The sequence below is a fragment of the Cervus canadensis genome, chromosome 3 (genome assembly GCF_019320065.1).
Source record: "Cervus canadensis isolate Bull #8, Minnesota chromosome 3, ASM1932006v1, whole genome shotgun sequence".
Taxonomy (NCBI): domain Eukaryota; kingdom Metazoa; phylum Chordata; class Mammalia; order Artiodactyla; family Cervidae; genus Cervus; species Cervus canadensis.
Window position 1 is genome coordinate 10,921,281 of NC_057388.1, and position 13,569 is coordinate 10,934,849.

Sequence of the window (13,569 nt, forward strand, 5' to 3'; positions counted from 1 at the left end):
TCCTCGGTTCAGCCTATATAAAGCTCCCGGTCGGCGCTCCTGGTACACGCGCTTCAACTTCGGTTGGTGTGTGTCGAAGAAACCTGACTACGACCTGAGGAGACCAGCGGAGACTGACCACCGAACCTCGAGGAAGGTCCGCTGAGCGGGCTCGCGTCCGGAGCCACTCCGGGCTGCCGAGCACCCAGCGGCGCCCACGCCTGGCACAGGTGTGGGACCCCGTCTTTCCAGCCTTCGCAGAGGAGTCCTCGCGTGGTGAGTATGCGGTGAGGATGTTTCTTTTTCTTTAAGATCACGCTCTTTCCCCCTTCTTATCGAGAGCTGCAGGAGATGGAGTAGCGCCCCGAATGTCTCCAGGCACACCTTCTCACGCCTTCACTGGCTGCACCCCAAAACTGCGTGAAGAATCCAAGCCTTCAGGGCTTTGATTTCTAGTACCTGAGTCTAGATACGGGTTGTAGACAGATATGAGCTGCGGACAAACATGAGCTGCAGACGGACATGAGCTACAGACCAATTTGCAGATGTTCTGCAAAGTGATATCCGCTACAAACTAATAGGCGCTTCAGATGCGCTACAAACTGATGAGCGCTTCAAATGCGCTACAAACTGATAAGCGCTTCAAATGCGCTACAGACCCGATAGGCGCTTCAATGCGCTACAGACGAATGGGCGCATCAATGCGCTACAAAGCGATGGGCGCGTCAATGCGCTACAAACTGATGGGCGCTTCTTTTGCACTGAAACCAGTATGAACTGCAGCGATTTATGAATTGCCGCGATTTATGAACCACAGACTGATCACTGATTTGCGCTTTAAATGCGCTACAAAATCTGAGCTGCAGAAGATTAGCGCTACAAAAACGATACGATAGCACTACAACGGCGCCTCGTTGCGCTACGAGACACAGGAACCGCAGGGGTGCACGAGCTGTGGAACAGTTTATACCTAAAAGGCGCTACAGAGTAATAACAGCTGCAGAAATAGACAAGCTGTACTGTTTTGCGCTACAAAGAAACCAGTCGAAGCGGACTGGAGCCTAAGAGTAAGATCACTGTTCTTAGAGGAACCCCACCCTTTGTCTCTAACACACCTTTGGAATGGCTCCCACTACGTTTTTCTACAGGACGGTTCTCTGCATGATGGTGCTGTTAGACAAAATGGAGCCCGGGGCAAAAATTAGTGTTTAACATTCTGCCCACACCATTCCTGCTATGGCAGTGGAGTGGAGGGGCTCTGACTGTGCGTAAAAGGGAATCTTTTGCTGGTGGCAGGGCTTCCTTGCTTAGTTGCGCTTGACTGAAGTGGTGGTGTAGTTGTAGCGGTGGCGCGAATTGGCATTCCAGCAACAGTTTGTGGAAACTGTTGGTTTGCTTAGTATTGGGAGGCGTGGGGTGGTGGGGGGGGGGGACTGGATCTGGGGGTGATTGCTCTTGTTGCATGAAATGAATCTGGCTGGTGGAGGCTGGTGGGAGGGGTTTGGGGAGGGGGGATCCTGGGAGAGGCATGCAGCCCGTCTTAGACCTGCCCCGCCCATTCTAGCGCGCCTTCTCTGCAGTATCTGCTCGGAGCAGGCTTAGCGCCGCCCAGCGCCTGCTCTGAGCGCGCCTCCTCTGTGGCGCGCCTTCCCAGAGCGCGCCTTCTAGATCCCGCTTCCCCAAGCCCCGCCTTCCCCTGAGCCCGCCTCCTGAGGCGGCTTCCCTAAACCCCACCTTCCCCTGAACCCCGCCTCCCTTAGGTCGCACCTCCAGACCCCGCCTCTCTCTGAGCCGCCTCCTCCGAGGTAGCTCGTCCAGACCCCGCCTTTCAAAACTTGGCCCCACCCTGAGCCTGCCTCTTCTGAGCTGGCCTACGGCCCCGCCTCTCCAGAGTGCACCTGCGCCTGCGCAGTGTGAGCCCCCAGCCATCTCGTCAGGGTTCCCCCCCCCCTCCTGTGCGCCTGCGCACCCTTGCTGCCTGAGCCTGGCTGCACAGCCCCGCCCTCCTGCGGTTTCTCTGCTGTGGTTTGTCTTATGCGCAGGTTTTGCCTTTTATCCACTGGTGTCTAATAAATAACATAATAATATATAAGGACAATTAACAATAATGACAATTATACATGGCATTAAAAAGCCACTTTTTATAAGCACTTTGTATATATTAAATAACATAAACCCACAATTTAAATTCCTGATAGTGGGTTATGAAGGGTGCTTCCAAACTGACATGGCTGGCGCCTCTAAAGGCAATCTAGCTAAATATTTTTACTACAAATGAAAAATAAAATAACATTTTTAAGGTTTTAAAAAATCTTAATAAAAATTTTTTTTAATTTAAAAACTTTTAAAAGTGTTTTGGACACACTAGTGGACCTTTGTGGTGGGACCCAATGGAATCATATGCTTTGGCGAATACAAAATAAAGAACTTGAACTTTGTTTCACAGGAGTTTTAAGTAACTTTGTTGGTGCTGCTGGCTTGGCCTCTAAAAGAGGATGAGGTGTATTTCTGGATTTTTTTCTTGGAACTCTAGGGCATTAGCCCTGGTTAACTTGCCTACATATTATTAATTGGATCTGGCATATTGTAGGCATTGGTTAAATGATCAGAGTAAAATGGTTTATTCAGTGTCTTCCTTGGTGTATGCAGGTGTTTTCTGATTTTTTGTTCCTGGCTCTTTCCTGTGGTGTTTTGTTGTCCTGGGTTGTCCAAGACGCTGCTTGTTTTATCTTGCTCACATTTAACAGGATCTTAAAAAAAAAAAAATTGCGTTTTTAAACTTGAATATGTAAGCTGTAATTATAATTCAAAACAGCTAAATTAATTCAAAACACTAAAAATAATCAGCTTTTTTATAAACTAAAAAGCAAAGCTAATTATTTAAATTTGGGGCAAGTGAATTAGTTAATGGTACATAATTGTCTAAAATTTGTGTAATGTAACAAAATGGTTACATTACAAAATATAGATTGAAGGTTTTAGCTGGCATTTTAAAATATCTGCATAAAACAAATTTATAGTTTACTGCCAGTCAGATATTTATGTTTCTAATTAAATGAAGAAATTTTAAAGCCTGGTTCCGTATGTTATAAACCATGAACCAAGACTGTTACAGGGGCATTTGGAAGCATTGGCTCCCCCAATTTGTCACTCCCCACCAGTCACCCCCCCCCTACACACACACACTGCCTCCAACAAGTTTATAGTCTGTGGATAACATAATTACAGCTTCAAGTCCCCAGGTTCCATTTACCCACCTTGCTGCCCTAACCCCGCTTCTCTTTGGAAATTGTGTCTGCATTATAAAAAGGTTCAAAACAATGGTTTTTAAAATGTGCATATTATTAAAATTTACATTTCACTAACTGTACAGTTCTCAAAAAGAAATGTGGACATTTGCAAATGTAAAACAATTAAGCATTGTTTGGTGAAGTGTCATTTACTAGTGTGATACTTAATGTGTGATGGTTTTTTGCTACTGTTGTGCTTTGGTGTCTTTGGTGGGGGCGCTGAGGGAGGGTAGGGTGGGGGGAATAGAAAGTTTCAAAAATCCTTGTGAAGAGTCAAAGATTAATCAAATGTATTTAATTCTTAAATAGAGTGATACTGAACTGTTTTTCATGTGTAAAGGTGGTGTCTGTCCCAGGTGGCTTAGCTATATGCTATGTTCTTTGAGGTTTTATTTTAGGAATGGGGCCTTTTGACCCCACCTCTGCAATCAAGTCCCTACTAAGGAGGCATTTAAGGAGCCATAGTCCTGTTCAAATCAAATCACAGTGCCCCTGTTGCCTGTCATCTGCTCCAGTTGCCGTCTAAACATTTGTAAACTTTACTTCTGCTCTTAACTTGCTTGCCCACTACCCTATCAATGTTAATGGTTAAACAACTCTGTTCTGAGCAGTTGACCCTTTTAGGACTTAAGAGTCCCACCCCAAAATTACAAACCCTGGGGTGGGAACCTTAAGCCTGATACTGGTAAAAGTTAGGGACCTCAAACTAGTGATCTCACAGGTCAAATAGGGCCCTGAATTTGTTCCACCGGCACTGGATTTAAAAATCATACAAGGTTTAAAAGAGTTTGGGGCGGGGGGCAGTGGGTGGGGGTATTCATCCCCAAGTGAAATAACTGTAGCCCCTCCCTATTGTCCAGTCTCTTTGCACATTTCTATTACCTTCCTGTCCCCAAAAGCATTTGAATTTTAAGGTCTTGCCCATCTTCTGTTTCCATAAACAATTCAGTGATTGTTTACTGATTTCCTAATGTATTGTTATTTTTGTCCTGTCCTTGTGTTTTGCAGATGTGAAAACCATCAGACCTGGGCCTCAATAAAGCCCACCCCAGTGACTGTGATTGACATATAGGTGGTTAACCTTTCTGACCTGCTCCAGCCATGCTGTGAAATGCCTTTTCCGAAGTCTTGTCTCTAACTTTTGAAAGTATTAGTGTTTGATGACAGAAGTGGCACTTGAGTCATCGTGACATGACACAATGACCTGTGCTTATTAGTTACTTTTTAATGGGACATTAAAACACTTCATTTAATTAATAAAAATGGCTTCATTTTGTGACCTCATATTCTGAGTGTCACCAATGTAATCGTCTTTAAGCAGTTGGACATGAAACAATGTCACAGGCTGTGATGTGTTAATTACATCTAATTTTTTCTAAACCCAAATGTCTTATCTTGTATGTCAACTATTGTTTCCGTAGTCTTAAGTTATTAAAGTAATTAAGTAGCAGTTTAAAAATACTAAAATGGCACAGTAATTCTGTCCCTTAAGGACTCTGCTTGCTGCCACTCCTTGAAGAGGCAGAACCAACAGCCCAGGGCATAAGGGAAGATGGCTGTGGGTGGTGGGGTTGGGGCAGGGAAGGGGCCTAAAGAACTTGGAGGGGTCTCAAAAAGAGGAGGAGGAAGGGGAATTTCTCTGTAGCCAGGCACCATGTTTAATTACCATCACCTCCCCCCCCCCATCCCCCGCATACCCTATTGATGAAATATTAGCAATTTTTCACCTCACTTCTCTAAATAGCATGTTTACTTTTGTGGCTTTATTTTACATAATTAATTTGGTGTCTGTTTTTGCCTTGGTGGGTCAGAAAGGAACAGGTGTCCAGGACTGCCAAGTTAAAATGTAATGAATAGGCAGTCTACCGGCTTTATATATTCTATTTTTAAAGTTTTGAGCACTTTCCTAGTTTTCCAAATAAGAACACTTAATGCCCGTTTTAAAAATCATTGATGTGTTACCATAATTACTCTAAATGAATTGAACCCTATTTCCAGGCAGTACACATGCCCCTGTGTGCTGATTTATTTATTATATGTGTAATTTATTGTCACCCTACCCATAATTAGGGCATTAAGTCCGCTCATCCCTTCCCCCTCACAGTCATTCACCGCTACGGACACAGTCTTTTTTTTAAAAAAAAACAAAAAACAAAACGAGTATCTTTAGGTGGGATGTGGGACCCAGGTTACCATAGTTGCAGCCCCTCCCTGTTTTAATCTTAGCCTCATTATACAGAAAGTTAAAGTTTCTGTTTTTATTAGTAACTTTATTAATATCAGCTAACAGTTGAATATGCACTATGTGCTTTACTTGCATTATCTAATGAAACCCTCATTGTAAGTCTGAGGGGCACTGTTATTGGGCTTCTTTGAAGGTTCTGTTTTATAGCCCAGCTACTTCTAAGAGGCATCAATCAATAACTGTGGGTTGACTGCATGATAAGGAGGGAAACCAATATATACAGGTTGCTGCCCAGTACCATTTCTGTCCCAAAGGGGAACTCTAATTAGGGTCTGAAAAGGAATTTAGACAGTTCTCTGTTGGCTTTGTGGCAGTTGTTGTTGGTTTTGATAACTGTTAATAGTTACCTTCTCTGTAAAGGTGGATCAGGGTCCTAACAGTGGGCCAGAGTGCCACCCCACCCCCCCACCATGGGTTGATGAATACAGGCATTGTGATATTTAAATATCCCCCCTCCTTCTTTTTCTTGCTTTTCTATTGGCTGGAATAGTAGCTGTTTTTCCAGTAACAAGTAGTTACCATATTGGCTTTATTTTACATAATTTTTTGGTATCAATCTTTGCCTTGAAGGTTTCTTGCTCTACTTACAAAGTTTCTTATTTGGAGTGTCTCTAAATTATTTATTAGTCAGTAAAGGTAATCATGCTGCTTATAAGAGTCACCTATTGTTAAATTATGATGAACAGGTGATTCTTGAGGAAAGGATCATTTGGACATCAAAGAGGAGGATCTTTTCATTGTCCACAGTCCTTTGATAAACATCTTTTTTTGTGGGGCTTTGGTCTGTTTAACTATCGATGTAAACAAGGGGAATAAAGCGATACTTTAAATACTCATGTATTTAAAGTACTTTAGCAGATACTTCGTATTGTGGTGCTTTGAATGCATGTGTTGAATTTATGCTTTTATCTTCACTTACAGAAACAAAAAGCTTCTGAAAACCAGAAAGCGAAAAGGTGGACGCGGAGGCCAGGACACAGGCCTCCATTCCCACAGGAGTGAAGCTACTACGCCCGGGAGGTCTCCTCCCACCTCAACCATCACCCTGGGGCCCGACTGCCCACCTCCTCCGCCTCCTCCTCCCCCCAACAATCCTTCCTCCCCCTCCAACTCCCCCTGCAGCAGCCAGAGGGGCCAGTACAACCCCAACCTGGGAGAAGGCCGGCGGGAGGATCTCTCGCAAGAGATCAACAACCTCAGAGAGAAGGTCATGAAGCAGTCCGAGGAGAACAACAACCTGCAGAACCAGGTGCAGAAACTCACCGAGGAGAACACCACCCTCCGCGAGCAAGTGGAGCCCGCCCCTGAGGAGGAAGAGGACGACATTGAGCTGTGCGGGGCCGCCGCCGCCGCCGCCCCAGCCACCCCCATCGAGGAGGAGTGCCCAGAAGACCTCCCCGAGAAGTTCGACGGCAACCCAGACATGCTGCTTCCCTTCATATCCCAGTGCCAGCTCTTCATGGAAAAGAGCACCCGCGATTTCTCCCTCGATCGCGTGCGCGTCTGCTTCGTGACCAGCATGATGACTGGCCGCGCCGCGCGCTGGGCCTCGGCCAAGCTGGAGCGTTCCCACTACCTGATGCACAACTACCCAGCCTTCATGACCGAAATGAAGCATGTCTTTGAAGATCCCCAGCGGCGCGAGGCCGCCAAACGCAAGATCAGACGTCTGCGCCAGGGCATGGGGTCGGTGGTCGACTACTCGAATGCTTTCCAGATGATCGCGCAGGACCTGGATTGGAACGAGCCCGCCCTGATCGACCAGTACCACGAGGGCCTCAGCGACCACATCCAGGCAGAGCTGGCGCACCTCGAAGTGGCCAAGTCGCTGTCCGCGCTCATCGGCCAGTGCATCCACATTGAGAGAAGGCTGGCCCGGGCAGCCGCCGCCCGCAAGCCGCGCTCCCCGCCGCGCGCGCTGGTGGCGCCGCATGTCAACAATCACCACCACCACCAGGCAGACCCGACCGAGCCCGTGGGGGGCGCCCGCATGCGCCTGACGCAGGAAGAGAAAGAGAGACGCCGCAAGCTGAACCTGTGCCTCTACTGTGGGAATGGAGGCCACTACGCTGACAACTGTCCTGCCAAGGCCTCGAAGGCTTCGCCGGCGGGAAACTCCCCGGCCCCGCTGTAGAGGGACCTTCAGCGACCGGGCCGGAATTAATAAGGTCCCCCCAAGATGATGCTGCATCGTCTCCACACTTGCAAGTGATGCTCCAGATTCATCTGCCGGGCCGACACAGCCTGTTCGTCCGAGCCATGATCGATTCTGGCGCTTCTGGCAATTTCATTGATCACGAGTACGTCGCCCAAAACGGCATTCCTCTGAGAATCAAGGACTGGCCTATACTTGTAGAAGCAATTGATGGACGCCCCATAGCATCGGGCCCAGTGGTCCATGAAACACATGACCTGATCGTCGACTTGGGAGATCACCGCGAGGTGCTGTCGTTCGATGTGACTCAGTCTCCGTTCTTCCCCATCGTCCTGGGGGTGCGCTGGCTGAGCACACATGATCCCAACATCACGTGGAGCACCCGATCGATCGTCTTTGATTCCGAATATTGCAGATACCACTGCCGTATGTATTCTCCAATACCACCACCTCTCCCACCACCAGCACAACCGGCGTTCTATTACCCGGTAGAGGGGTACAGAGTTTATCAGCCAGTGAGATACTACTACGTGCAGAATGTGTACACCCCAGTGGATGAGAACGTCTACCCAGACCACCGTCTGGTGGACCCAAACATAGAAATGATCCCCGGAGCACACAGTATTCCCAGCGGGCATGTGTACTCACTGTCCGAATCTGAAATGGCAGCCCTGCGCGATTTCGTGGCCAGACACGTGAAGGATGGGCTGATCACTCCCACCATCGCGCCGAACGGAGCCCAAGTTCTCCAAGTGAAAAGAGGGTGGAAGCTGCAAGTCTCTTATGACTGCCGGGGTCCCAATGGTGTCACCATCCAGAATCAGTATCCTCGACTCACGATTCCAAATTTAGATGACCAAGCTCACCTGGCGACGTACACTGAATACGTACCTCAAATTCCAGGATATCCGACCTACCCCGCCTACGCCGCGTACCCGACCTACACGGTAGGATTCGCCTGGTACCCCGTGGGGCGAGATGGACACGGGCGATCCCTCTATGTCCCCGTGATGATCACCTGGAATCCTCATTGGTACCGCCAGCCGCCAGTGCCCCAGTACCCCCCGCCGCAGCCGCCGCCGCCGCCCCCGCCGCCGCCCCCGCCGCCCTCTTACAGCGCCCTGTGAATAGGCATCCCGCCCTTCAGGATCTCCAGCCTCAGAATGAACTGTTCAGCGTCGCTGATTGTGACTGTGTGCTACATCGGGCCACTGCGCCTTCAGACCAACCTGAGCACAGGCTCTCCTCTGAAATGGTTACAGAAGGCCAGGGCCACCCTGGACTGACACCCATCTCAAAGCACCCGCTGACCTCCAGTGTTTGGTGGGAGCAACAGAATATTTACCAACAAATTATCTCTGGTTTTCCACCTTAACTGCCAACCTAGTTAAAATCCGTCACAAGTTTACTTCCCAGCAATCCCTGGAGACTTGGGTTTTACCTGCTGAAACCTCCGGCACCATCTGAATGATGGGCTCTCAGTTTCCTCGTTAAACAGTAACTAAGAAGCTGATGCAGCAAACACAGGAAACGCTGTTTTCTTTACTGAGGGGGAGGCGAGGAGGAGGACTGACTTTTCCTGCAGTTAAGGTACCTTAGAGCCTTGGAGGAGCGAGGCCTTATTAAGGAAGCCACAGTTACTGGTGCAGTGCCAATGGCTTCCGTGATCTTCTGGCTGCACCCTTTGAAACTTCACCATCTCCAAACTCCATTTTCATGACTGAAAGAGTAGCAACTTGACCAGTTCTCTGCGGAGCAGGCAAAACCCCTTCAACGGAACACCTCAGGCCTCAGGAGGAAGTGTTCTCAGAGAGACGTGTGCATGTTTGAGTGTGCCTTCACATCCTGGTGCAAATCACATGTACCCAATAACTCTGACTTTGTCACAACACCTTACCATCACCATGCCAGCAATGGCTTCCACACAAAACAAAAAGCCTGGTAACCAGAGACTGTTGGTGGCTCCAGGTGGTTAGATATTTGTGAAATGTCATGTGTGAGGGCTAACGAGTAGCTCATGAGGACTCCTGAATCCCTGTACCCAACTCTTAAAGGAGAGACTCACAGTTAATGGTACCACCTTGACCTGGAACTTCAGAAAGAATTTTCACGAGCATTGTTCACTGGCTGGAAGGGTGTCACCTGAAGTCTTGGGAGCATCTGTCCTTGTCTCTGCCTCCATATGCACCTGGGCATTTCATTATCAGTCCCCTCACTAGACTATAGCACTAGGATGCTTGGGGGGGGGGGGCAGTGTATTTTAGCATCCTCCAGGGGATGGAGCCGATAAGCTGCCAATGAACGAAAGGCCTCAGAAAGCAACCCAAAGCAGCAGACACCACGAGGGTTGTCTTCAGTCTGGTGACATCAGCTGGTGTCTCCTGGATGCTTTGTGCTAACCCGGGACTGCCTGACTTCCTTTAGCCTGGTCCCTTGCTACCGCCTTGAACTGATTACCTAACCTCTGTCTCTTGTTTAACTACTGCCACTTACCCTGCTGCGGGATTTGACATCCTGCCTGCCTGGTTGCTGAGACTCCATTTTGCCGCCTTGGCACGGAGAAGAAAAAGAGGCAGGCTCCTGGGAGCATGTGTTTCAACACACAGTCTCCAACAGTCTGAGCAGTAGAAAACAATATGGTGTATATTTCAAATAGCCTGTCATGAAGAGGAGTCCAGTGGTGAAGTTTCACTTGCATCAGCATCACCCTTCACATATTATCCCCCTTACCCTTGCATGTTTAAATACTTAAAAGTTTTAGCTGTAGGTTGATAGTATCCTTTAACAGTGTTTTAAAGTAGTTTTCTCTGCTTTCAAAGTTATTTCCATTGAATTACTATCCAATCATTAAAATTGATTAAAATCAATTAAAATTGATACATAAGGTAGTGTAAAATAGTTCTTTACTGTGAACTTCTCTTACAACACTGTGAATAAGAGGCTCCTCAGACTGGAGTACTTGTATAATAGTTCATCCTGTTCATCTTCAAACTTCTATTTTAACATCATCTATAGTAAAATTTTTTTTTGATTGGGCCTTTAAAAATCAAACAAAATGATACACAAATTCAAAGGAAATACCTAATTGCCTAATTGACTATTTAATCCAAAACAACTTTTTCTTTTTTCTTTTTTTCAATGGAATCTGAAAGCTTGTCAGTTACTCATGTATTTTAGGTTAATTTCTTTTTAAATGGTGCATTTGTGCTTCTGGACTTTTTGAAGCATCATGTCAGTTTACCTCAATCAGTCAATCCATCCTCCATACATTTGAATTCAAGTTGCTTTGTGTCAAATTTACAGTTGTCAATTGATCTTCAAGCTGCAGAAGGCCTAGAAATGGGCTACTGTCTGCAGCCCCAGCATGTGCACACGGACATTGCCATCACTGCAAGCGCAAGTCTGGAGATGTGACGACAACTATTGTGAGGGAGAATGGTGGTGTGGGTTAACAACTCACAGAGGAAATCCCTGACACAGCTTTGGCTGTTTTGGTAGAGCTTGTGAAAATCTGTTTGGCAGTGTGTACTATGCACTATAGCTATATATACTATCTCTATGCGTAGGTAGATGTTCAAGATAAGTAATCTCAAACTTATTCTGTAGAATTAGAATTTTATTAAGTTTCCTTTAGCTCGTGTGTTTTCATCAACTTTGTTTTAATTGAATACTTTAAATTTTTTTGGCATTTTCCAACAAGATGCCTTGATTCGTAAGAAAAGCAAATTAATCTCTAAAGAATATGGAAAGGGAGCAAAATAAAGACAAAGATGAGAAATAAAACATCAAAATTATTAGCAAAGCCAGCAGTCTGCCTTTTGAAACAATGACAAAATTGATTGACTTTTGGCCCAAATTTTCAGTGTTAAAAAAAATGAAGGAAGAAGATATAAGCTCCCATTTTTAGGCAGACCTGGAGAGAACTAGCTAAGGTCACCATGCTAGGTTGTTGAAATGGAGGAAGTTTAGGTACCTTTCTGAAGGGTCAATTTAGTTTGAGCAATGAGGTACTTGTATTAGATACTGGAAAATGGAGAGTTAGTTGGAATAAATCATGTGAGTTGGCACAGTGAACTTCAGGTGGACAAAATAAGAGGGGCACGCCTACACAGTGCAGTGAGGATTTCTGCTTAAGTTTGCAGGTACCTTTTGGGCTCCTGAATTGATCCAGTCGTCATCCACCACAGACATCGGGTAACATCAGAAGTCCAAGATTGGCAACAGAGAACACTCTGCTAGAAAGACCTGGGCAGAAGGGAAGAGAACCGCCTGCAGAGATGAAGAGCCTGATGGGAGCCCTGCTACGCTCTCATCTCAAAGAAAGAAGGCACATCAGTTGGCATTGAGAGTTCTTTGTTGTTTCAGATTGTAGAATGCTATCAAATTGGTCTGTGGAAACGTTCCTTTTTTTTTTTTTCTTTGTGTAACGATTTAACTGGGGACATATATAATCATAAGTATTTTAGGGGGGGGGACTATTAAGTAATCATAAGTGGGGGGGATTAGTTAAAAAGCATGATACTATGTTACTAGATAGCTCTATAAGTAAACATGTGTACCTTCTTGTGATTCTTTACCCTATGATTGCTACCCCTAAAGATTTCAGATAAACTTGAAGGGAACTGCAGGGAGATTAACCTTTTTGGGGCTGTTGGACATGGATAGAAACTAGTGGGAGAAAGTTCAGGGATGATTGGATAAATAATCTAATAGAGGCTCTTTGCCCTGAGTATTAACTCTGGGGATTGAGGTTGTAAGCAGAGTCTTTAGAGAGTTAAGATAGATAGATGCCCTTTGAGAAATCGTTGCTGGAGTGATATTGATAACGATAGATGGTAAAGATTCATGGAAGTTACAGAAAAGTGATAAGAACCGTTGCTTGTGCCCCTGTCAGTGGCCCTTCTCCTTCCCCCTGCCCCTTCCTCCTAACGCTGCACTTCCACCTTCCCGTGCACCACCTCCCTACCCTTCCCCATTTACTGCTATTTACTCTGTATTTCGCTCTATTTACTAATGTATCGACTTATGCTATAATAAAAATTCAATAAAGATTTAGTGGTTAAGTGCAAACTGTGTCTTGATCATTTCAGCGCACACTGGACATCGAGTGGACGGGGTTGGGGGAGGATGGGGAAGGGGAAGGAAGAAAGGAGGTGGGGAGGAAGGGGGAGGGGAAGGAGGAAAAGAGGGGGAGGAAGAGGAAAGGACAGGTGGAGAGGGGAAGAGAGGGTGAAGGAAGAAGGCGGAGTGAGGAGGGTAGGGGAGTCTAGAGGATGGGGCTGGGGATGGAAAGGCAGTGGGGTGGGAAGGGTGGGGGTGCTATATATCAATCAAGCAACACAGTGTCCATTATTTACCCAGAATATTCCAAGAAATCGATGAAATCATTCCCAATGCAAACCTTTAATATATACAGTAAAGCCCCACAATTAATAGCAACTCTATGGACATAATATTAAAACCTTTCTAAGCTGAAAAACATTAACATAAATTAAGGCCACACAATTAATAGAGATTCTATTAACATGTATAACTATTTTTATATGAATTTACCATGGGGTCACAGACTCGGACACGACTTGTTGACTGAAGGACAATTGTCAAACTTGGAATACCTGAGATTTATTAATAGAAAATTATTAAAAACAAGGATAAAAGAGAAGACGTATCAAATGTACTCAGGTATGACATGAAGGGAAATTAGCAGACAGATGCTTTTAACACCAAATAACCCTAAAACAATATCAGAGTTACCATGAAAATCATCTAAGGTGACAAATGAGATTGAGGAGGCACTCATCCTATCGAATTTTATAACAGTTGTAGGATAATAGCTTGTGTATAGAAAACCTGATCTAAAGGTATAATGATAATCATTTCACAAAATATATGTTGTCAAA

General features: G+C 45.9%; 1 protein-coding gene across 1 annotated transcript; it reads left to right on the top strand.

The window, feature by feature from the left end:
• PEG10 (paternally expressed 10) lies at window positions 1–12,739 on the top strand. Its single transcript, XM_043462623.1, is given in 3 exon segments — window positions 1–266; window positions 6,436–7,619; window positions 7,622–12,739. Coding segments are annotated over 3 exon segments (2,364 nt in total). The 5' UTR covers window positions 1–261; the 3' UTR covers window positions 8,797–12,739.
• Window positions 12,740–13,569: the final 830 nt, after the last annotated feature.